The 15502-nt window shown below is 38.0% G+C and overlaps 3 protein-coding genes and 1 non-coding gene across 4 annotated transcripts; 1 reads left to right on the forward strand and 3 right to left on the reverse strand.

Annotated features, from left to right (window-relative positions):
* Window positions 1-746: 746 nt before the first annotated feature.
* Window positions 747-5736, reverse strand: LOC120789574 (GTPase IMAP family member 9). Its single transcript, XM_040126333.1, has 3 exons — window positions 5619-5736; window positions 3263-4043; window positions 747-2165 (listed from the first exon to the last, which is right to left on the reverse strand). Exons 1-2 carry the CDS (start codon window positions 5647-5649, stop codon window positions 3280-3282), a joined length of 795 nt encoding a protein of 264 aa, XP_039982267.1. The 5' UTR covers window positions 5650-5736; the 3' UTR covers window positions 747-2165; window positions 3263-3279.
* Window positions 5737-6428: 692 nt separating this feature from the next.
* Window positions 6429-9702, reverse strand: chmp4c (charged multivesicular body protein 4C). The gene is made up of 5 exons (XM_040127152.1): window positions 9290-9702; window positions 8514-8691; window positions 7697-7805; window positions 7386-7512; window positions 6429-6555 (listed from the first exon to the last, which is right to left on the reverse strand). Exons 1-5 carry the CDS (start codon window positions 9510-9512, stop codon window positions 6494-6496), a joined length of 699 nt encoding a protein of 232 aa, XP_039983086.1. The 5' UTR covers window positions 9513-9702; the 3' UTR covers window positions 6429-6493.
* Window positions 9703-10016: 314 nt separating this feature from the next.
* On the forward strand, window positions 10017-14716 carry zfand1 (zinc finger, AN1-type domain 1). The gene is made up of 8 exons (XM_040127175.1): window positions 10017-10127; window positions 10616-10658; window positions 12233-12272; window positions 12409-12536; window positions 12759-12850; window positions 13060-13178; window positions 13326-13481; window positions 14463-14716. The coding sequence occupies exons 1-8, from the start codon at window positions 10073-10075 to the stop codon at window positions 14637-14639; spliced, it is 810 nt and encodes a 269-aa protein (XP_039983109.1). The 5' UTR covers window positions 10017-10072; the 3' UTR covers window positions 14640-14716.
* Window positions 14717-14896: 180 nt separating this feature from the next.
* trnar-ccg lies at window positions 14897-14969 on the reverse strand. Its single transcript has one exon. It is a non-coding gene; the product is annotated as a tRNA-Arg (tRNA).
* Window positions 14970-15502: the final 533 nt, after the last annotated feature.

The following is a 15502-nucleotide window of genomic DNA, read 5'->3' on the forward strand; positions in this document are numbered from 1 at the left end:
TGATCAACGAATGCAAGTCAAGTCAGTTCTTGTAAATCTTGGCTCTCAGCACCTTGCTGGTTTTCTATCTGACCACCCTGGTAATTGCATTCACCAAGTGTCCCAGAGGAAAAGAAAGTCCAGCAGATCTAGATCCTGAGCGCCAAGAGGGAGAACTGATCTGTATCATAAAAAGAACAAAGGACTTAAGGCAAAGATTTTCCAACCAGGGTCTGTGGAACTCATAGCCCCTCTATCAGTGCCTGATATACACCCAGGTTAAACTAAAAATAGCAGTCCTCTGAATCTTAAGGAGTAGAACTGGTTAATATTGGCAGTTATACTGGTAACCACAGGTATATGTGAACTGATCTGTGGTAGAAGGATATGCAAGGCAAGGATTCGGTATTGTGTGCACCTGCTTATGCTTTGTGCAGCTGGGCTGCTACTATAAGGGCCCCACATACACAGACACACATGCTGGTTTAACGCCCAACAAGAGGCAGGACTGGAATGATCCAACCGGATCACGCAACCGTGTTTAATTACAGTATATCACCATCGTTACAGTACATTTCCTTAAACTGGGTCCCCCCAATGATGGTATATGACTGCTTGATTCTTGTGGTGGTTGAGGTTAGGAATCAGTCCCAGTAAAGCTCACAGAGGCGTATAAAAAAAAAAAAAAAAAAGCTATACAACTCCTCGTGCAACACTGGAGTGTCTGTCCAGAGCAGCTGCCTCTACCCTATCAGGAAGAGTGAAAAGTTGCTAAACTTGGCATAGCTGGCTGCCTACAAAGGAGTACTAAAAGTTGCACCAGCCCTGTAGATTATTGCAGTATTTGACCTAGCTCTCAGGTTTATTAGCTATGTAGATATGCAGACCTGATGGTGCCCAATATCCAATTATTGTATAACAACAAACAAAGAGTTTGAGAGTCTGGCATACTGCTTGCAAAGCCTGCTTGAAGCCACAGACTAAATCAGTTTTTCTACAAGCAAGAGCTTTAATTCACCAGCCAACTTGGTGGAGGTGGCAACTAGTAACGGTAAATTTTAGCGCGGCACTTGAGCAAGCAGTTCAAAGGGCTGGTTAAGTAAAGGAAGTCAACACAATGCCACTGTCTTTGTATACTAGCTTTCTAGCATTTCCTGGATGGAAATGTTAGACTCTCTTCATTATGTGCCCTCTGGAAACCTCATTTCCTGTAAAAATAGCTGCCACAAACACATTCATCATGCGGACGGTGAACCCTGCTTCTGTAGAGACCTCAAGAAACACACTACCTATTTTAAGCTGTAGAAAGGTAGTCAGGATGCGCTTATCTATGAAACTTGTAACTAATTCATCTTCCTAGCACTTCTGTTCTGACTTTCAACCTGAATTTTCCAGATTTAATGAAAATGGAGTGCTTCTATGTTGAGGGCCACGGTAGAGCATCTTTGCCTCAAACATATCCCTCTGCCACAAAGTTATATAAACACCTAAAGGGTCCGTTCAAAGGCCAAAAAGTCACTGCTTTAGAGAAACAGACAAAAATCAATAACTGCTCAAGTGCTTTATAACTGTGCATTGCAGCATGACGTAAGCATTTACAGTTTGGTCACAACAAATGGGAATCGTTATAAAAGCAAATCCCTCAACAATCATCAACAGAATATTATGGTAACAATTTAGTAGTGCAGTTCTGCCATCGGTGTCCGCCATGACCACGGAGTGTACACACTGGATTTTAAAATGATATCTGTTACCTACTGAATATAAGAGCTTGAGCTTCCTTGTTTTAGATTTAAATTCAATCTGTCCAATCAGACAACCTTAAAGACACTATTAAAAACCGACAAATATCCTCTACACTAACAAAAAATTATCATTACATGTTAAAACTGGAGTATAAATCGTTGGGCAGCATGAGAAAAGGGCATTTATGTTGAAAAGGCCACCCATATCATCACAGTGAGAGGATACTGCATCATAAAGAATGCACATCACTAAAACACACAGTTACATGTCTGATTAAAAAATAAATACAATAAATCACATTGGTTTGTACATTCAGTAACATTTCAGTTAATTACCATTTTCTTTCTCGTCAAATAACCAGTTTTGCCATCAGAACAATAAAGCAGAGGCTCCGTTATTCATGGTTTAGAGGGTCCGTCAGCCAAGAGTGCCTGGATAATCTACAATTGGACACACAGTGCATTATTAATAGGGCTCCACTAGCCAAATACACAAGATTGATACACATGCATTTAGCTAAAATATTGTAATGTCACTACTAATGTAGTGATGTTACAAAGGGAAGGATGATACTTTGTTTTGTTTCTAGGTGTGTCTTTCTTAGGGTTGTTTCAGAGACTAAAGGAGGAAAAGACAAGCTGACTGAGTGAGGGTGCAAGAGCAATCTTAGGAAACGTGTTGAGATGCATGATGCACTATGCATACCAGCCCGGCAAAAAGTGGCGATAGTGTTAAGGAAGGTTAAGCCCCATGAAATGACATATTTACTTCCCTAAAGCACCCATAATCAATATTTTTATAATAACATTAGATTACTTGTAATGTGAAAGGGGTCAATCGTAGCAACAAACCCACAGAGAATTACCATCTGACTCTGTTTTTACATCTTTTAGTTAGCATTGTTTTGGTTTTAATGGCCCACAGCTTTACTGTTTTGGTTCACTCTCACAGCTTTCATAGTGTTGTTTTTCAGCAGCAGGCAGCTGTTGGATTAGAAAAACTCTAAAAACCCACTGTAAACTATAGGGACTGAAAACAGAGCAAAAAGGAAGGTGAATATTGGACTTATCTTCACCAGGTGGCCAGAAATACGACTCCAAATAAAATGCTAATGTTGCTCCATAACTTCTGGATGTATAAATAAGCAACTGTTTGCTAACAATTTAGCCACATCAACTTAAAAGGTGGTTATATGTCAGTGTTGTTTTCAAAGCTTTTTTTATGCTGCCCCTGAGTAGCTTAAAAAAATCAGTTATCGTAGGTTTAAGGTGTTCTATTTTCTGTTGAAACAGGATGTTGTGTAGGGACTTACGCAACATACTGATGAATCACTGTTCAATGAAATAGGAATTTCACAGATTTCTTAAAAATATTGATATTGGAGTATTTTACTTGAGCAAGATGAGGTCACCACGAAAGATTCTGTTTTCCCGGAAATCTTGTGTTCATTTCATGGGGTCTTTAACAGACAGAAATGCGCTTCAAAAAACATTTGAAAATTAAAGATAAGACAGAACAAGATAAACACATCACTCACTGCAAAAGCGGATCCACCTATTTGGCTTTGGACAAATCCAGTCCAGAGTTCTGTTTGGGTCGTGCCCCCAGCTCCCGTACCTCTCTGGCTGGGTTCTGATTCTCATCCATAGGTTTCTTCTCTTTCTCCACCTCTTCTGGTTTGTAGTAGCCCCCTTCCTCTGCCACCATCTTCTCCACCCTCTCCATCAAACGGTTTACCTGAGGATGCTCCCCAAATATGCAGTTATTTATGACAAAGTACCTTCGCTTACACTTTTCCAGTACCCACTTCAGCTCCTTGCCCTCCCTGCAAATGTACCTCTCGATTGAAATGTTCCTCAACACCTCCGCCCAGGTGAAAACCACAATTGTATGCTTCCACACACGCTCCCCAAAGAGGCTCACATGCTCCTCGACGCGCGAACGGTCCACCTCTGTGAACATGCCCACTGGGATGACTAGCAGGAAGGCGTGTGGACCTGGAGGTGAAAGAATTGCTCCTCTCATTAGCTCCTTCTTATAGGAGGGTGGTGTATCCTGGGCGGAGAACCATCCCGGAGTGTCCACCACAATCACCTGCCGCCCCTGCACCTCTGTCTGCCTCTTCACACAGAACTCAGCCGCTCTCTCCAAGTGAAATTCCTCTCGGCCTATGATAGTGTTGCCTGTCAGGCTCTTCCCCGGCCACCTCCAGCCCAGCACCACCAGACGAACTTCAGACAGGTGGTTGGCTGCTTTGGCTGCAGCTACTGTCTTTCTTGCTTCCTCTCCTGGTCCAGTGGCATCTCCATCTGTGGTCACTGAATTGAAAAGAGTCAGTGTTGGGAGGGGATGTAGTAAAATGTCACTCAGGTTTAACAAGCATTTATAAACCATTTAAGGGCCGAAACTAATGATTATTTTCATTATCATCTGATGACTCTTGTTTGGAGTGAAAAATGTCAGGAAATAGTGATAAATGCCCATTGCAATTTCCCAAAGCACATATTCATTTTGTCCAAAGACAATGATATTAACTTTACTATCATTGAAAAGCTTAGAAAATTAAGAGGACCAGCAAATATTTACATTTGTGAAGCTGAAACCAATTCATTTTTTGTAATTCTTGCTTAAAAAAGTCATTTAAACAATTATCAAAATATTGCCGATTAATTTTCTGACAAGCAACCAATTTATTTATTGACTAATGGTTTCAGCTTTACACCTTTAATGTGTCCTGTACCTTTTTTTCAGCCTTAAAATTCACTGTACTGTTTCATCAGTACACATAGTATTGAAACTGTGTCCCCACAGATCTTCAACTAACGCATATATGCATGATCTATTAATCTGCAGATTATCAGTTAATAAATTAGTTGTTTTGTCTATAAAGTGTCATTGAGGAAAGAGGAAAATGCCTGTGATAAATGTCCCACAGCTCAAGGCGATGTGTTCAAATTGCTTGTTTAATTCAACCATCAGTCCAAAACCAAATTACATTCAATTTATGGTCAAACATGACAAATATAACATCAGATCTCAAACTTGAGAACCTACATCTGGCAATTTTACTTGAGAAATGACTACAACCAATTAGTTCTTATCAAACTATTTACAGATTAATTAAATTTCTGTCGATGAACTAATCAATTAATTGACCACTCATTAGAGTTCTACCTCAAGGACAAAAAAACAAACAAATACGCCTATGATTGTTTTAAAAAATATTATACATTTATTGTCCATATTTGGTATTTTTGTTATATGTTTTATGTTGTGAAAGTTTATTAAAATTTATATTTAAAAATTATTTAAATTGTATTCTTCTGAAAACACAATTGGTGCCTTTACAATAAAACAAATAATAAAAACTAGGCGAAAGTAACCAAGTACATTTTACTCAAGTACTGTACTTAAGTACAATTTTTAGGTACTCGTATTTAAATAGTTCAATTTTCTGCTACTTTATACTTCTTTGCTACAGTTCACAGGCAAATATTCTACTTTGTACTCGACAGCTTAAGATGACTAATTATAATCAACCGTTAAACTATGATGTATAATTTCAGACTAAGATAAGACTTTACTGATCCCTGGGTGAAATTCACAAGCCATAAAGAAACCATAGCCTCTTGCTGTTATTAACGAGCACAAAGTCGTAATACTTGGTTAATAACAACGCGAGATGAACCTGAAAGTACACTACGTTTTCCTAACATTTTCTGACGTTACCTACTACGTGTGAAACGTGCCAAACTCATTTTTAGAGGAAAATGTATAACCTGGAAACTGTCTGCTAACTTGACGCTAAATTTAATAGCCACAGAAACTAGCCATTTTGTTTGTCAACTCCAAACTTAGAAAAAATTAAAAAGTTAATAATGTTACCGGCTTACCCGATGTTTGAGGTGGTCTGTTCGCTTCCATAATGTTTTTTATTGCAGATATTTGTCGGTTTCAGGAATATTCTGGTCTTTGGGTGGCTACTTCGCCGTAACAGGACTTCCTCTTGAAGAAGTGACAAGCTAACTGGAGTGTAAAGACGGTACCTTCCGGTCACATCTTTCAAAATAGATGGCAAACCGGATGCAGCAGTAGAAATACACAGCCGTAGCAAAGTAAAAGTTAGTATCGTGAATAAAAACGGAAATGATACTAACAGTAACTCGCGTTTTCAGCATTTGGGACTTAGATAGCCCATATTTAACCATATCAATGGTACTCGTGACAATGAACTGCAGTGGTCCCTCTGCAACTCTTCGACTGGCAGTGCAGCCACATGGTAAAGCTGAACAGCAGATAAATACTCTGAGATAATAGCAGATATTAGGCGATACGATTAGGGGAGTGATTTTATTTTTGAACACTGAAAAGCAATACATTTACAATGTTAATATAATGTCTAAGTTTATTTACAGCAGTCTGACATACAATAAATCATTTCGCTCATTGTGTTAAAAACATCACAGTCCTCTTTCTGTCTTCATTAGGCTTGTATAAGCAGTAGATTCTGAGGTTAGGTACGAATAAAAATAAAAAGGTAAGGAAGCAGTAAAGAAAAGAAAAGCTTATTTTAAATAACATTTTGTTGATTCCTTCACTTAAAATTTTTGATCTCCTGACAAATATAACATGTTTAGTAGCATGATAAGATTATAAACAAAGAGGTTGTTTTTAAAATAATATAATGTGCTTCATTGTTACCTTAAAAAAAAAAAAAAAACAAAACATTTATATCACTTTCAGTGAGTATAAGGCTTCCTTAATGTACTTAAGTTGCCCATGATGCCAGCATACGCATGTCGTCATCATCTTCAACCCTTTTCTTGGTTGCTGTAAAAAGAAGTAAACAGTTAAAAATTAATGCTGTCAAATTATAATGGAACAGTCATCAGGGTTAAGGCTGCAGCTAAGGACCAATTTTGTTATTGCTAGCAGTAATGATTATTTCCCCCATTAACGGATTAATAATTCATCTTAAAATATGTTAAGGGTTAAGGTGCCGACCATCAACCAGGGACATTTGTTGTATGTCGTTTTCCATCTCTCTCCTCTCATTTTCTGTCACCCCTCCAATGTCGCTGTCAATCCTAAGTTATTCAAGCCTAAACTAATGTCTTCAAATTGTTGATTTTATGATCAACAGTCAAAAACCATTAAGTTTTTACTGATATGCAAACAAAAATACCTTTAGGAAGCTTTCTTTTTCTCTTTATTTTATTTTACCCTTTCTAGTCCCTACTATTTCTATTTAATGTAATTCTGTTTATTTTGCCCACTTTAAATTCATTTATATGAGTATATGTGGGTAAAAGTGTTTGTATACACGTGAATGCCTTTGTGTATAGATCATATCTTTTTATAATAACAGCCTTTTTAATATGAAAACAAATAATGTAAAACAAAAAAATTAAACAAGAAAAAACTAAACAATTCTGTGTTCTTAACAGATAAATGACAATTCAACATAAGTATCAGCCGCTTGCTTGTAGTTTTGGCTGCTTGGAAAGTACCATCAGTCTGAGAGTCATTTCTCAGACTCAAACAGGTATTTTTTCTGGTAAAACTGTGAAAGGGCGTTGTAAATTTTGAAATGTATACAGTAGTGATTAAAAAATACATTTTTCCTTTAATGCTTTAGGTCCTTGCAGTGTTGAACTTACTTGCACGCTGACTGGGCCGTGCTGACGGCAGTTTGGAGCTGGGCACACTGGGTAGTCCGCCCATACTCTTCATGCTGTCCTCAAGCTCCTCCTGTTCCAGCTCTGCCAGCTCTGCCAACAGCTCGTCCTACGAAAACACAGAGCAAAAAATTGATTGGCAAGGCGACACACAGAGAGCACCGCACATCTTCAAATCTGTGTTGTGTCAAAAAAAGAAAATGGCCTCACAAAAATGACATAAAAAGGCAGAGAGAGAGAGTGTGAGTGCCATAAAAGTTGATTTTGACAGAGGAGGTAGGAGAAGTATCAACCTCATCAAATGTCTCGCCGAAAGGCCTGGAAATGGCCTCACTGATCTCTTGAGCCACGTCCTGTTGCTCTGTGATATCCTGCATCAGATCATCTATCTTGTCAAGGTCCCTGCAAATGAGAGGAGAGATAAAATGGCAAGAGTTTAGAAAAAAAAAAAAAACATCACTGTATACTCAAGTTTAAATTTGACGTTATGAGGAGTTCCCCTAAAACAACCCCCCAAATTGTATTTTAAATGTAAATGATATCAATTTATCACAGTAAACATTAAAAGGTATTCATCAGGTAAAGTTTTTGTCGGAGTTTGCTAGTTTCGGTGTATGGACAACCTTTTCTTTGAATTGAATTTTAACATAACATTTATCAGGGTTAGGGCTGCAGCTGAGAGTTATTCATTGACACAATGATTAAATTCCCTTCCATTTATTAATCATTTAGTCTAATATGTATGTACATTAAATTGATATGTGTCCAGTCAAAAACCACAAAGATGTAGAGTAAGGTTTGCTATTAAAAATAATTGTAGTTGACTTAAGACAACATCATAATCTATAAAATTTTGTCTGGATTTGATGATTTTTTCCTTAGACCTTTATGAATAAAAATTTATATATTTCTGCTAAGGTCCCTTGGTAGCTTTCCCATTCAAAAGTATAATACAAAATGTCTTAAAATAATGGCTGTCACATATCTTTAGGTCCCCTATCACAAAGTTACCGGTAGTGCTATGTACCAATTTTAGACGTTTGAAGTGAGAAGATGCAGTTTTAACAAAATTTATGTGTGCTTCTATTGCTTATACAGCCGGGTTCTTACATGTTCTCATGGACCTGCTTCATGGCCTTGGCAGCAAAGCCCATATTCTTCAGGACCTCTGTGTTGGAGTGCGAGTTCTCCAAAGCTTCTCTCTGAAACTCGATGGTGGAGAGCGTGCCATCGATCTGGGTGAGCTGCTGCTCCAAGCGCTTTTTCCTCTTCAGGGCCTGCAGAGCAGCTGATACAGAAAAATTACAGAGGTCGATCGTTTGCGACTCTTTCACACCTCTCCTCTGGTTGAGGAGTGTCTTGGGAGTTCTCAAACAAAAAGATGCAGGGTTCCTTCCCATGAAACCGCAAAGTTTATTTCTAGTCTGAGGTGATTCAGTGAGCAGTGCAGCACCTCCAGGTTTGACACGAGAAAACACACTGAACAGTGAGTTTCTTGCACAAAAAAAAGAGACATTCAGGTTTAAATAAAATTTAACTGTTTTTTTTTTTTGTCTCCTCACTTGTTACAAGCCTGTTATACTTGCTCCTGCAATCAAAACTGTATTGGCTCACCAGAAGACACCATCACAACGAAAACAATCCCTATAGGCCAATAATCTTGTAGGGAAGTGTGTATCAAACCTCTTTAACCACCTCTTTTAATAACTGTAAGGAGTTTTAATTTGATATTTGCCTTAAACACACTTTAGTATTCACTTTTAGGCCCTAGTGCTCAATATAACACGGCCTGTAGGCCTATTTTCTGAATGCCCTCGGCTCCGGAAAACAGTTGCACCGATTTTCCTAGACTAGTAAAATAAAATAAAAAAATAAAAAAAACAAACCCCTCTTGTTTTTTGTGCCATTCTTCTTGGCTATCGTTATTTCTTGCTCTATCCTCTTCTCCAGGTACTCTTGTTTCTTCGTCAGCATTTCCTCTGTTTCCCGCAGTCTGTGGATGGCCTCCTGGGGTGAAGGTCCTCCCCGCGGCCGGTGGTGTTTGGACCTTGAGGAGCTCGACGAACTCGCGCTGGAGCTCCCCTTGAATAATTTCGAGATTTTGCTCATTTTTGGCGGCTTTTGGAGTGAACTCCGCAGGTGACTAAAGGCCAGACGTCCTGCCACAGTGTTTCTGCAGGCGGGTGTGTTTTACGGGCAGATTTTCCAGCTCGACGGCTTCGTGCTTTCCATCCAAACCGACCAGTGAGTGTTCCTTTCACCACACCTTCGATCATTACCTGAGTGACGTATTGACACCTGACGCCCTGCCTCCCTTTTCACACAGAAATTTCTTTTCTCTCCTCACTACGTTCAAAATAATACACCAACAAACTTTATATTAATCCTGTGATGGATTATGACGGATGTGTCTATTTTATTTTATTGTTATAAATGTATGCTTATAGTCTGTCTTATCGTAAATGTTAATAAAGTGAAAGGAGAGCAAGTTTAAATTTTCAAAAAATGTATACATATGCCATATATACAGTCAAAGTCAGTTAATTCTATTGCATACATTAAAATATAAGTTCGTTGTAGTGAAAGTTTAAAAAAAAAAAAGTAAGTCACGTGATTTTACTTTTGGGGGTCAAAGTTCGTGTTGACATCCGCAGACTCACGGCAAACTAATGGCTGAAGTAGATATTGGGAAACACTGTCAGATCGATTCCTGCAATCTAAAAGGTCTGCTTCAACTTCACCTAATAAACAAATATATCCAAGTGTGACATTACTCTGCCGTTATTTGTTAGTAAGAAAACACGGCCAGCGTCTTTTTAGCATGGTTAGCCCGTCAGCTAGCTTGGTTAGCTAGCCGCAGACTACTCTTTGGCTGACACCACTGTTCAGTTCACTAATCATGTCTGGCTCCTGACTTAGGTAGCCTGTTAACTGGGCTGTTGATGTCGGTTTTTTTTTTTCAACAAAGTACATTAACCTCATTGACTAGTTTATTCAGTTAGGCTCACTGTACAGCAGCTGCAGTGGATGAAGAAAGTCGGTATCTACTTATGTCTGCCATAATTACATCTCAGACCTCAGTCCACTAGCGTGAATCTTGCAATAAACAGTTCTGACAGGATACGCAGACGTTCAGGTGTGCAGTTTGTTGCTGAACGATCCCTGTTCTGAAAATTACCTGGTTGAATTTGTTCTCTCCATCCTTCTTACAGATTTCCTTCCATTTGTCTGTGATTCCTGCAGCGGTGTTTTCTGGTAGGATTTCCCCATCTCCCAGTGTAAAGCAATTTCCAGAATTAAAGGAAATGTTCAGACCTTTAACTCCTAGTAACAGTGAAATACTCAATTTGAAAGTCTTTTAACACAATACTTTCTTTTAAAACTCTTTATCTGCGAAGTATCTGCCGAAGCCTGATTGATACATGTGCATGGCTGATATTATTGTTTGATTGCCCCTCAAAGATGTATTGGTATTGGCATTGGCATATGCTCAGTTGGCAGTTCATTACTTACACCTTGCTGAAACTAATGCAGTCTAATACATCAGTCCTGCAATAAATCATCCCTTCACGAAGGTTATAATGTTCAGTTCGTGTTGAAACTGTTTTAGAGAGGTGTTGATTCAACTTTGCGATCCTTTTTGGAGGCTGTAGTTTGAGTTGCTGTTGAACTGTATTGCATTATACAAAGAGGTGTTTGTGTTATTCTGCCTACCCTCATTGATATAAATGGGGTGGACAAAATAATAGAAGAATATGTCCATATAGTGCAATACAATCAAACAGCACCACAAACTGTAGCCTCCAAAATGACCATACAGTTGAATAAACACATCTCTAAAACAGTTTCAACAAAATCTGAACGTTATAACTTAAAAGAAGAGAGGATTTATCGCAGGGCTGTTTTATTGGACTGCATTAGTTTTAGCTAAGTATACCTAATAAACTGCCAACTAAGTGTATATTGTATGACAGCCAAAAAGTGAACAGCAATAAAAAAAAATGCCAAAGGTATGTTTGGGATAAACTAGAAATGGTGTCATTATCACATATCCACTTAAGAGCACTGAAAGGTTTTTCAAATTCAAAATCTGTACTCAGTACATACTGTATCTTTGTCACAAATCTATAATAACCAAATGTAAGCAGGACTTATCAGAAATTTTTGGTCATGTTATGTGTTTGTGTTCAGAAATGAATAATCGGGCTATAAATCATTATCAGATTTTTCAAACTCAGATATTAATGTCGGTATCAACAGCAAAAGTTCAGTATCAGTCAGGCTCTAGTAACTACTGGTGACAGGTAAAGGCAGTGGAGGAGAAAGGGAAATATGGAATAAGGCAACTAGTTTGATTAACTGATTATTTTAAGCCATTTTTCATATCAAAAATGCCAAATAGTACCTAGTTTGAGCTTCACATTTGTGATGATTAGCCATATGTCTTTGTCTTCTGTGAAAGTAAGTCGAATATCTTTGGGTTTAGAACTGTTGATCGATAAAAATAGGACATTTGTCACTTTGAGATTTAGCATATTGTAACAGGCATTTTCGGTATTTTCTGACATTTTATAAATGAGACAGTTAGTTAAAAAAACAATTGGCTTGACTGAAAATAATTGTTAGGTGCTGCAATTTTCTCTGAAATGTAGTGGATGTAAAGTATGAAGTTGCATAAAATAGAAATACTAAAGAAAAGCACATCATAACTGAACTTAAGTACGGTAAATTTAGTTCATTGATTAAATGTACTTTTTACCTCAGACCGTTCCAGGTACGTATGTTATGTCATTTTTAATTAAAGATATGCATCCTTTTGTCTCTTACAGCCTTGAGCACCGAAGCAGAGAGGCCCACTCATGTCCAGAGGTAGGCCGTCGTGTGGATGACGTCTGTTTAATGTTCTTCTTTGATAAGATTAGGGCAAATACATTGTCCTTCTCTCCTGATACTAAGTTACTAGCTGTGTTGTTTTTGCCTCTAATTTCCTTTGATCTGTTTTAAGGAGTCAGTAAAAAGGGAACCAAGGACCACTGGTGGCAGTACAAGTTACCCATGCTCATTTGAAGACTGCAAGGGAAAAGAGTTGTTGCCAGTAATATGTCCGCAGTGTGAGAAACATTTCTGTTTGGCGTAGGTTTACAACTTTTTTTTCTCTCTTTCATTAACTTTTTTTAACAAACAAAATAATTAGTGTTGACATAGACTGTGGTTCCTGTGCTTGTTTGGACTTCATACAGATGGTCTCAGAATTGAGGGGTTATTGTAGTTCCATCATTATCTATATCACTATATTTACAACAGAACAGGTGAACTGAAAGTGAAAGGTTTAATATTTTTTTTCTTGACTTACAGCCATCGTCATCAAGATGATCACAAGTGTGAGAAGCTGGAGGTCCAGAAGCCTCGAATGGCAGCCACTAAAGAGCTGGTCCAAAGGATTGTGGGTCAGTTACAGTGTAGTACAGTCACTTGTAATTGGTATCTTGACAATATGGCTGCAGTGACAATTTCTTCTGTCATTCCTTTTTTGTCCACATGGGATCAGTATTAAACAAATTCTGGCATCTTTGTCACAACTAATGTACATCTGTTTGTGTTACTCAGCCTCTGTATATTTGGATTGTGTTTCTGTCTCTCTCTTGCGACTACGCAGAGTCAAAGGATGGATCCAAAAGTAAAGGACGTAGAGGCGCAAAGAACAGTGCAACTGCAGCTAAGGTAGCATTAATGAAACTGAAACTGCATGCTGCAGGAGACAAGGGACTGCCACAGGTATAACCCTAGCTATTCTGTATTTAATTTCGAAAAATGCTTTATATATTGACATAATTAAAGTTTTCATATTATCTCTAATGTGCCTCTCTGTATGCTGACTATTTTGTCCAGCTGACTGCTTCCTCTCCTTTTTTGGCCTTCCAGACGGAGAGAACCTATTTTCAGGTTTATCTCCCTAAAGAATCTAAATACTCCAGCCAACCCATGTTCTTCTGTTCCAAATGGAGTGTGGGAAAAGTGGTGGATTATGCAGCCTGTCTAGCTAGCCTGAAGAACAACAATAATGTACTGACAGCTAAGGTAACAGCTAGCAGGAGCAGAGTTACCGATAATCACAAAACATTCTATTAACACATTTACAGCGACAGCTAATTGACTGATCTGCTTCCCCCACCTCTCACCATACTTTCATCTTTATTTTACGTCCTTATCTCTTCTTCTTCATGATTTCCACCAGCTAAAATAAGGGAAAAATACAAGGACTTTCCACAGTGAGGTTCACAGTTTATTTTTATTTCTATTTCTATGCGTATATAAACTCTGTTTGCACACGTGAAATGCAGGTGTTAGATACAAACACTTCCATGCCCACAGCATGTGACAGAAAACAGGAAGTTGGGTTAGCCAGTGTTAAATGTTTTGCATGTAGATGTTTTTGTATTTGAAGATTAGTTATCTCACAATGGCCATGTTGTAATATATACTGCATTTTGGGTATTAAGGTTATTTTTCACAGTTTGTCACCTCTCCTTTTTGTTTGTAGTGTGTTAACTTAGTGAAGCTTTTGCTCTCTTACACAAAATCAGTTTAAATCTCTCCCCTATTGTCCCATTTCTTCTCAATCTGGTAAAACTACTTATATTTAGGTAGTAATTTATTTAAATAAATGAATTTAGAGGAGCCCAGCCAACCAATTTTGGAAGGATTCATATGGAATATCCACAAGTAAATGTTCAAATTGTCTCTCAGTTTTTATCACCCTTTGATTACACTTATTCATTCCAAAATTTACACCACAAAGTAACTGATAATTTCTCAAAATATTCAGAAAAGAATTACATATTTTGCTTAACTAACAGTCTAATTTTTCCTAAATATTCAAAATATGCATGATTAAATTGTAATACATAATCAATATTTAATTATATGTAGATTTGTTTATATTGTGTTGAATTTTATACATATTTTAAAATTTTATTGACCCTAAAAATAAAAAACAAAATATTATGTGTATCTCTTGAATAAGTCTTTACAGCATGCCTCTCTCCTCTGTGTTTGCAGAAGCTGCGGTTATGCCATGCTCAGACAGGTGAGGCTTTGCAGATGGATGACACCCTGCTCTCCCTGCTGGCTCACCCAGAAAATCCCCTGTACAATGGCGGTAACGTGATCCTGGAGTACCTGGCTAATGAGTGCACAGGCCTGGGGGATGTTTCTGACTACATCACACAGACCTGACAGAACCAACACTAGCATCCTCTCAGATGATTTCTATGTGCAATTTGTATTTCTGTCAATAAAAGGTTCTTTTGTAATGTTGCTTCAGGTGTACATTTGTAGCTGTCGGGCTTTATGAAAATGGAAAGTATTAGGGTTAAGAGGATAATGCAGCATGTTAATTCATACTTCAGCATATAGACATCGGAACGATTTTACGTCACTGCTGTGAATTAACTCTGCTGCATCATAAACCAGGTTGTTGACCCCTTGATGAGCGACCCAGGTGGGACTTGAACCCACAATCCCCAGCTCCGGAGGCTGATGCCTTATCCATTAGGCCACTGGGCCGACGAAACAAAGGAATTCTTACTATTATTTTCTTTTACAGCGCGTGGCGAAGGCGCCATGACTCACGATTTATCAGCACAACATTTTTCAGCCGGCCCCATAGTGCTATTCTTTCGTTTTTTGTTTCATTATTATGCTGTTGCTATGTGCTTGGGGGCATGATAGGCTTTTATCTATAATGGAATTAATCTGATCTAAAAAAGCACATCTCCTTACATTCAGTGCAATGTTTCAAGATAGACGTAAAACATACATTTAGACAACATACACGGGAAAAACAACAGGTGAAATCTCAAAACGAAAAAGAAAAATAGAAAAACGGATGAAGGAACAACATTGGATTATACAGAAGTTAAAAAAAAACCATAACAAGACAATTTGTCCTTTTAAATATTTGCACGTAAAAGCCGGTACGTTTGAAGGTTTAAAGTGAGTGCTCCAGAGCCTAAGCATTTAAGAGTTGAATGGTGAACACAAATATTTTAGACAAAACCCGAACAATTTACTGAATGCGTATCTTGTTTTTGCAGTTC

This window comes from Xiphias gladius, chromosome 5 (assembly GCF_016859285.1).
Source record: "Xiphias gladius isolate SHS-SW01 ecotype Sanya breed wild chromosome 5, ASM1685928v1, whole genome shotgun sequence".
NCBI lineage: Eukaryota > Metazoa > Chordata > Actinopteri > Istiophoriformes > Xiphiidae > Xiphias > Xiphias gladius.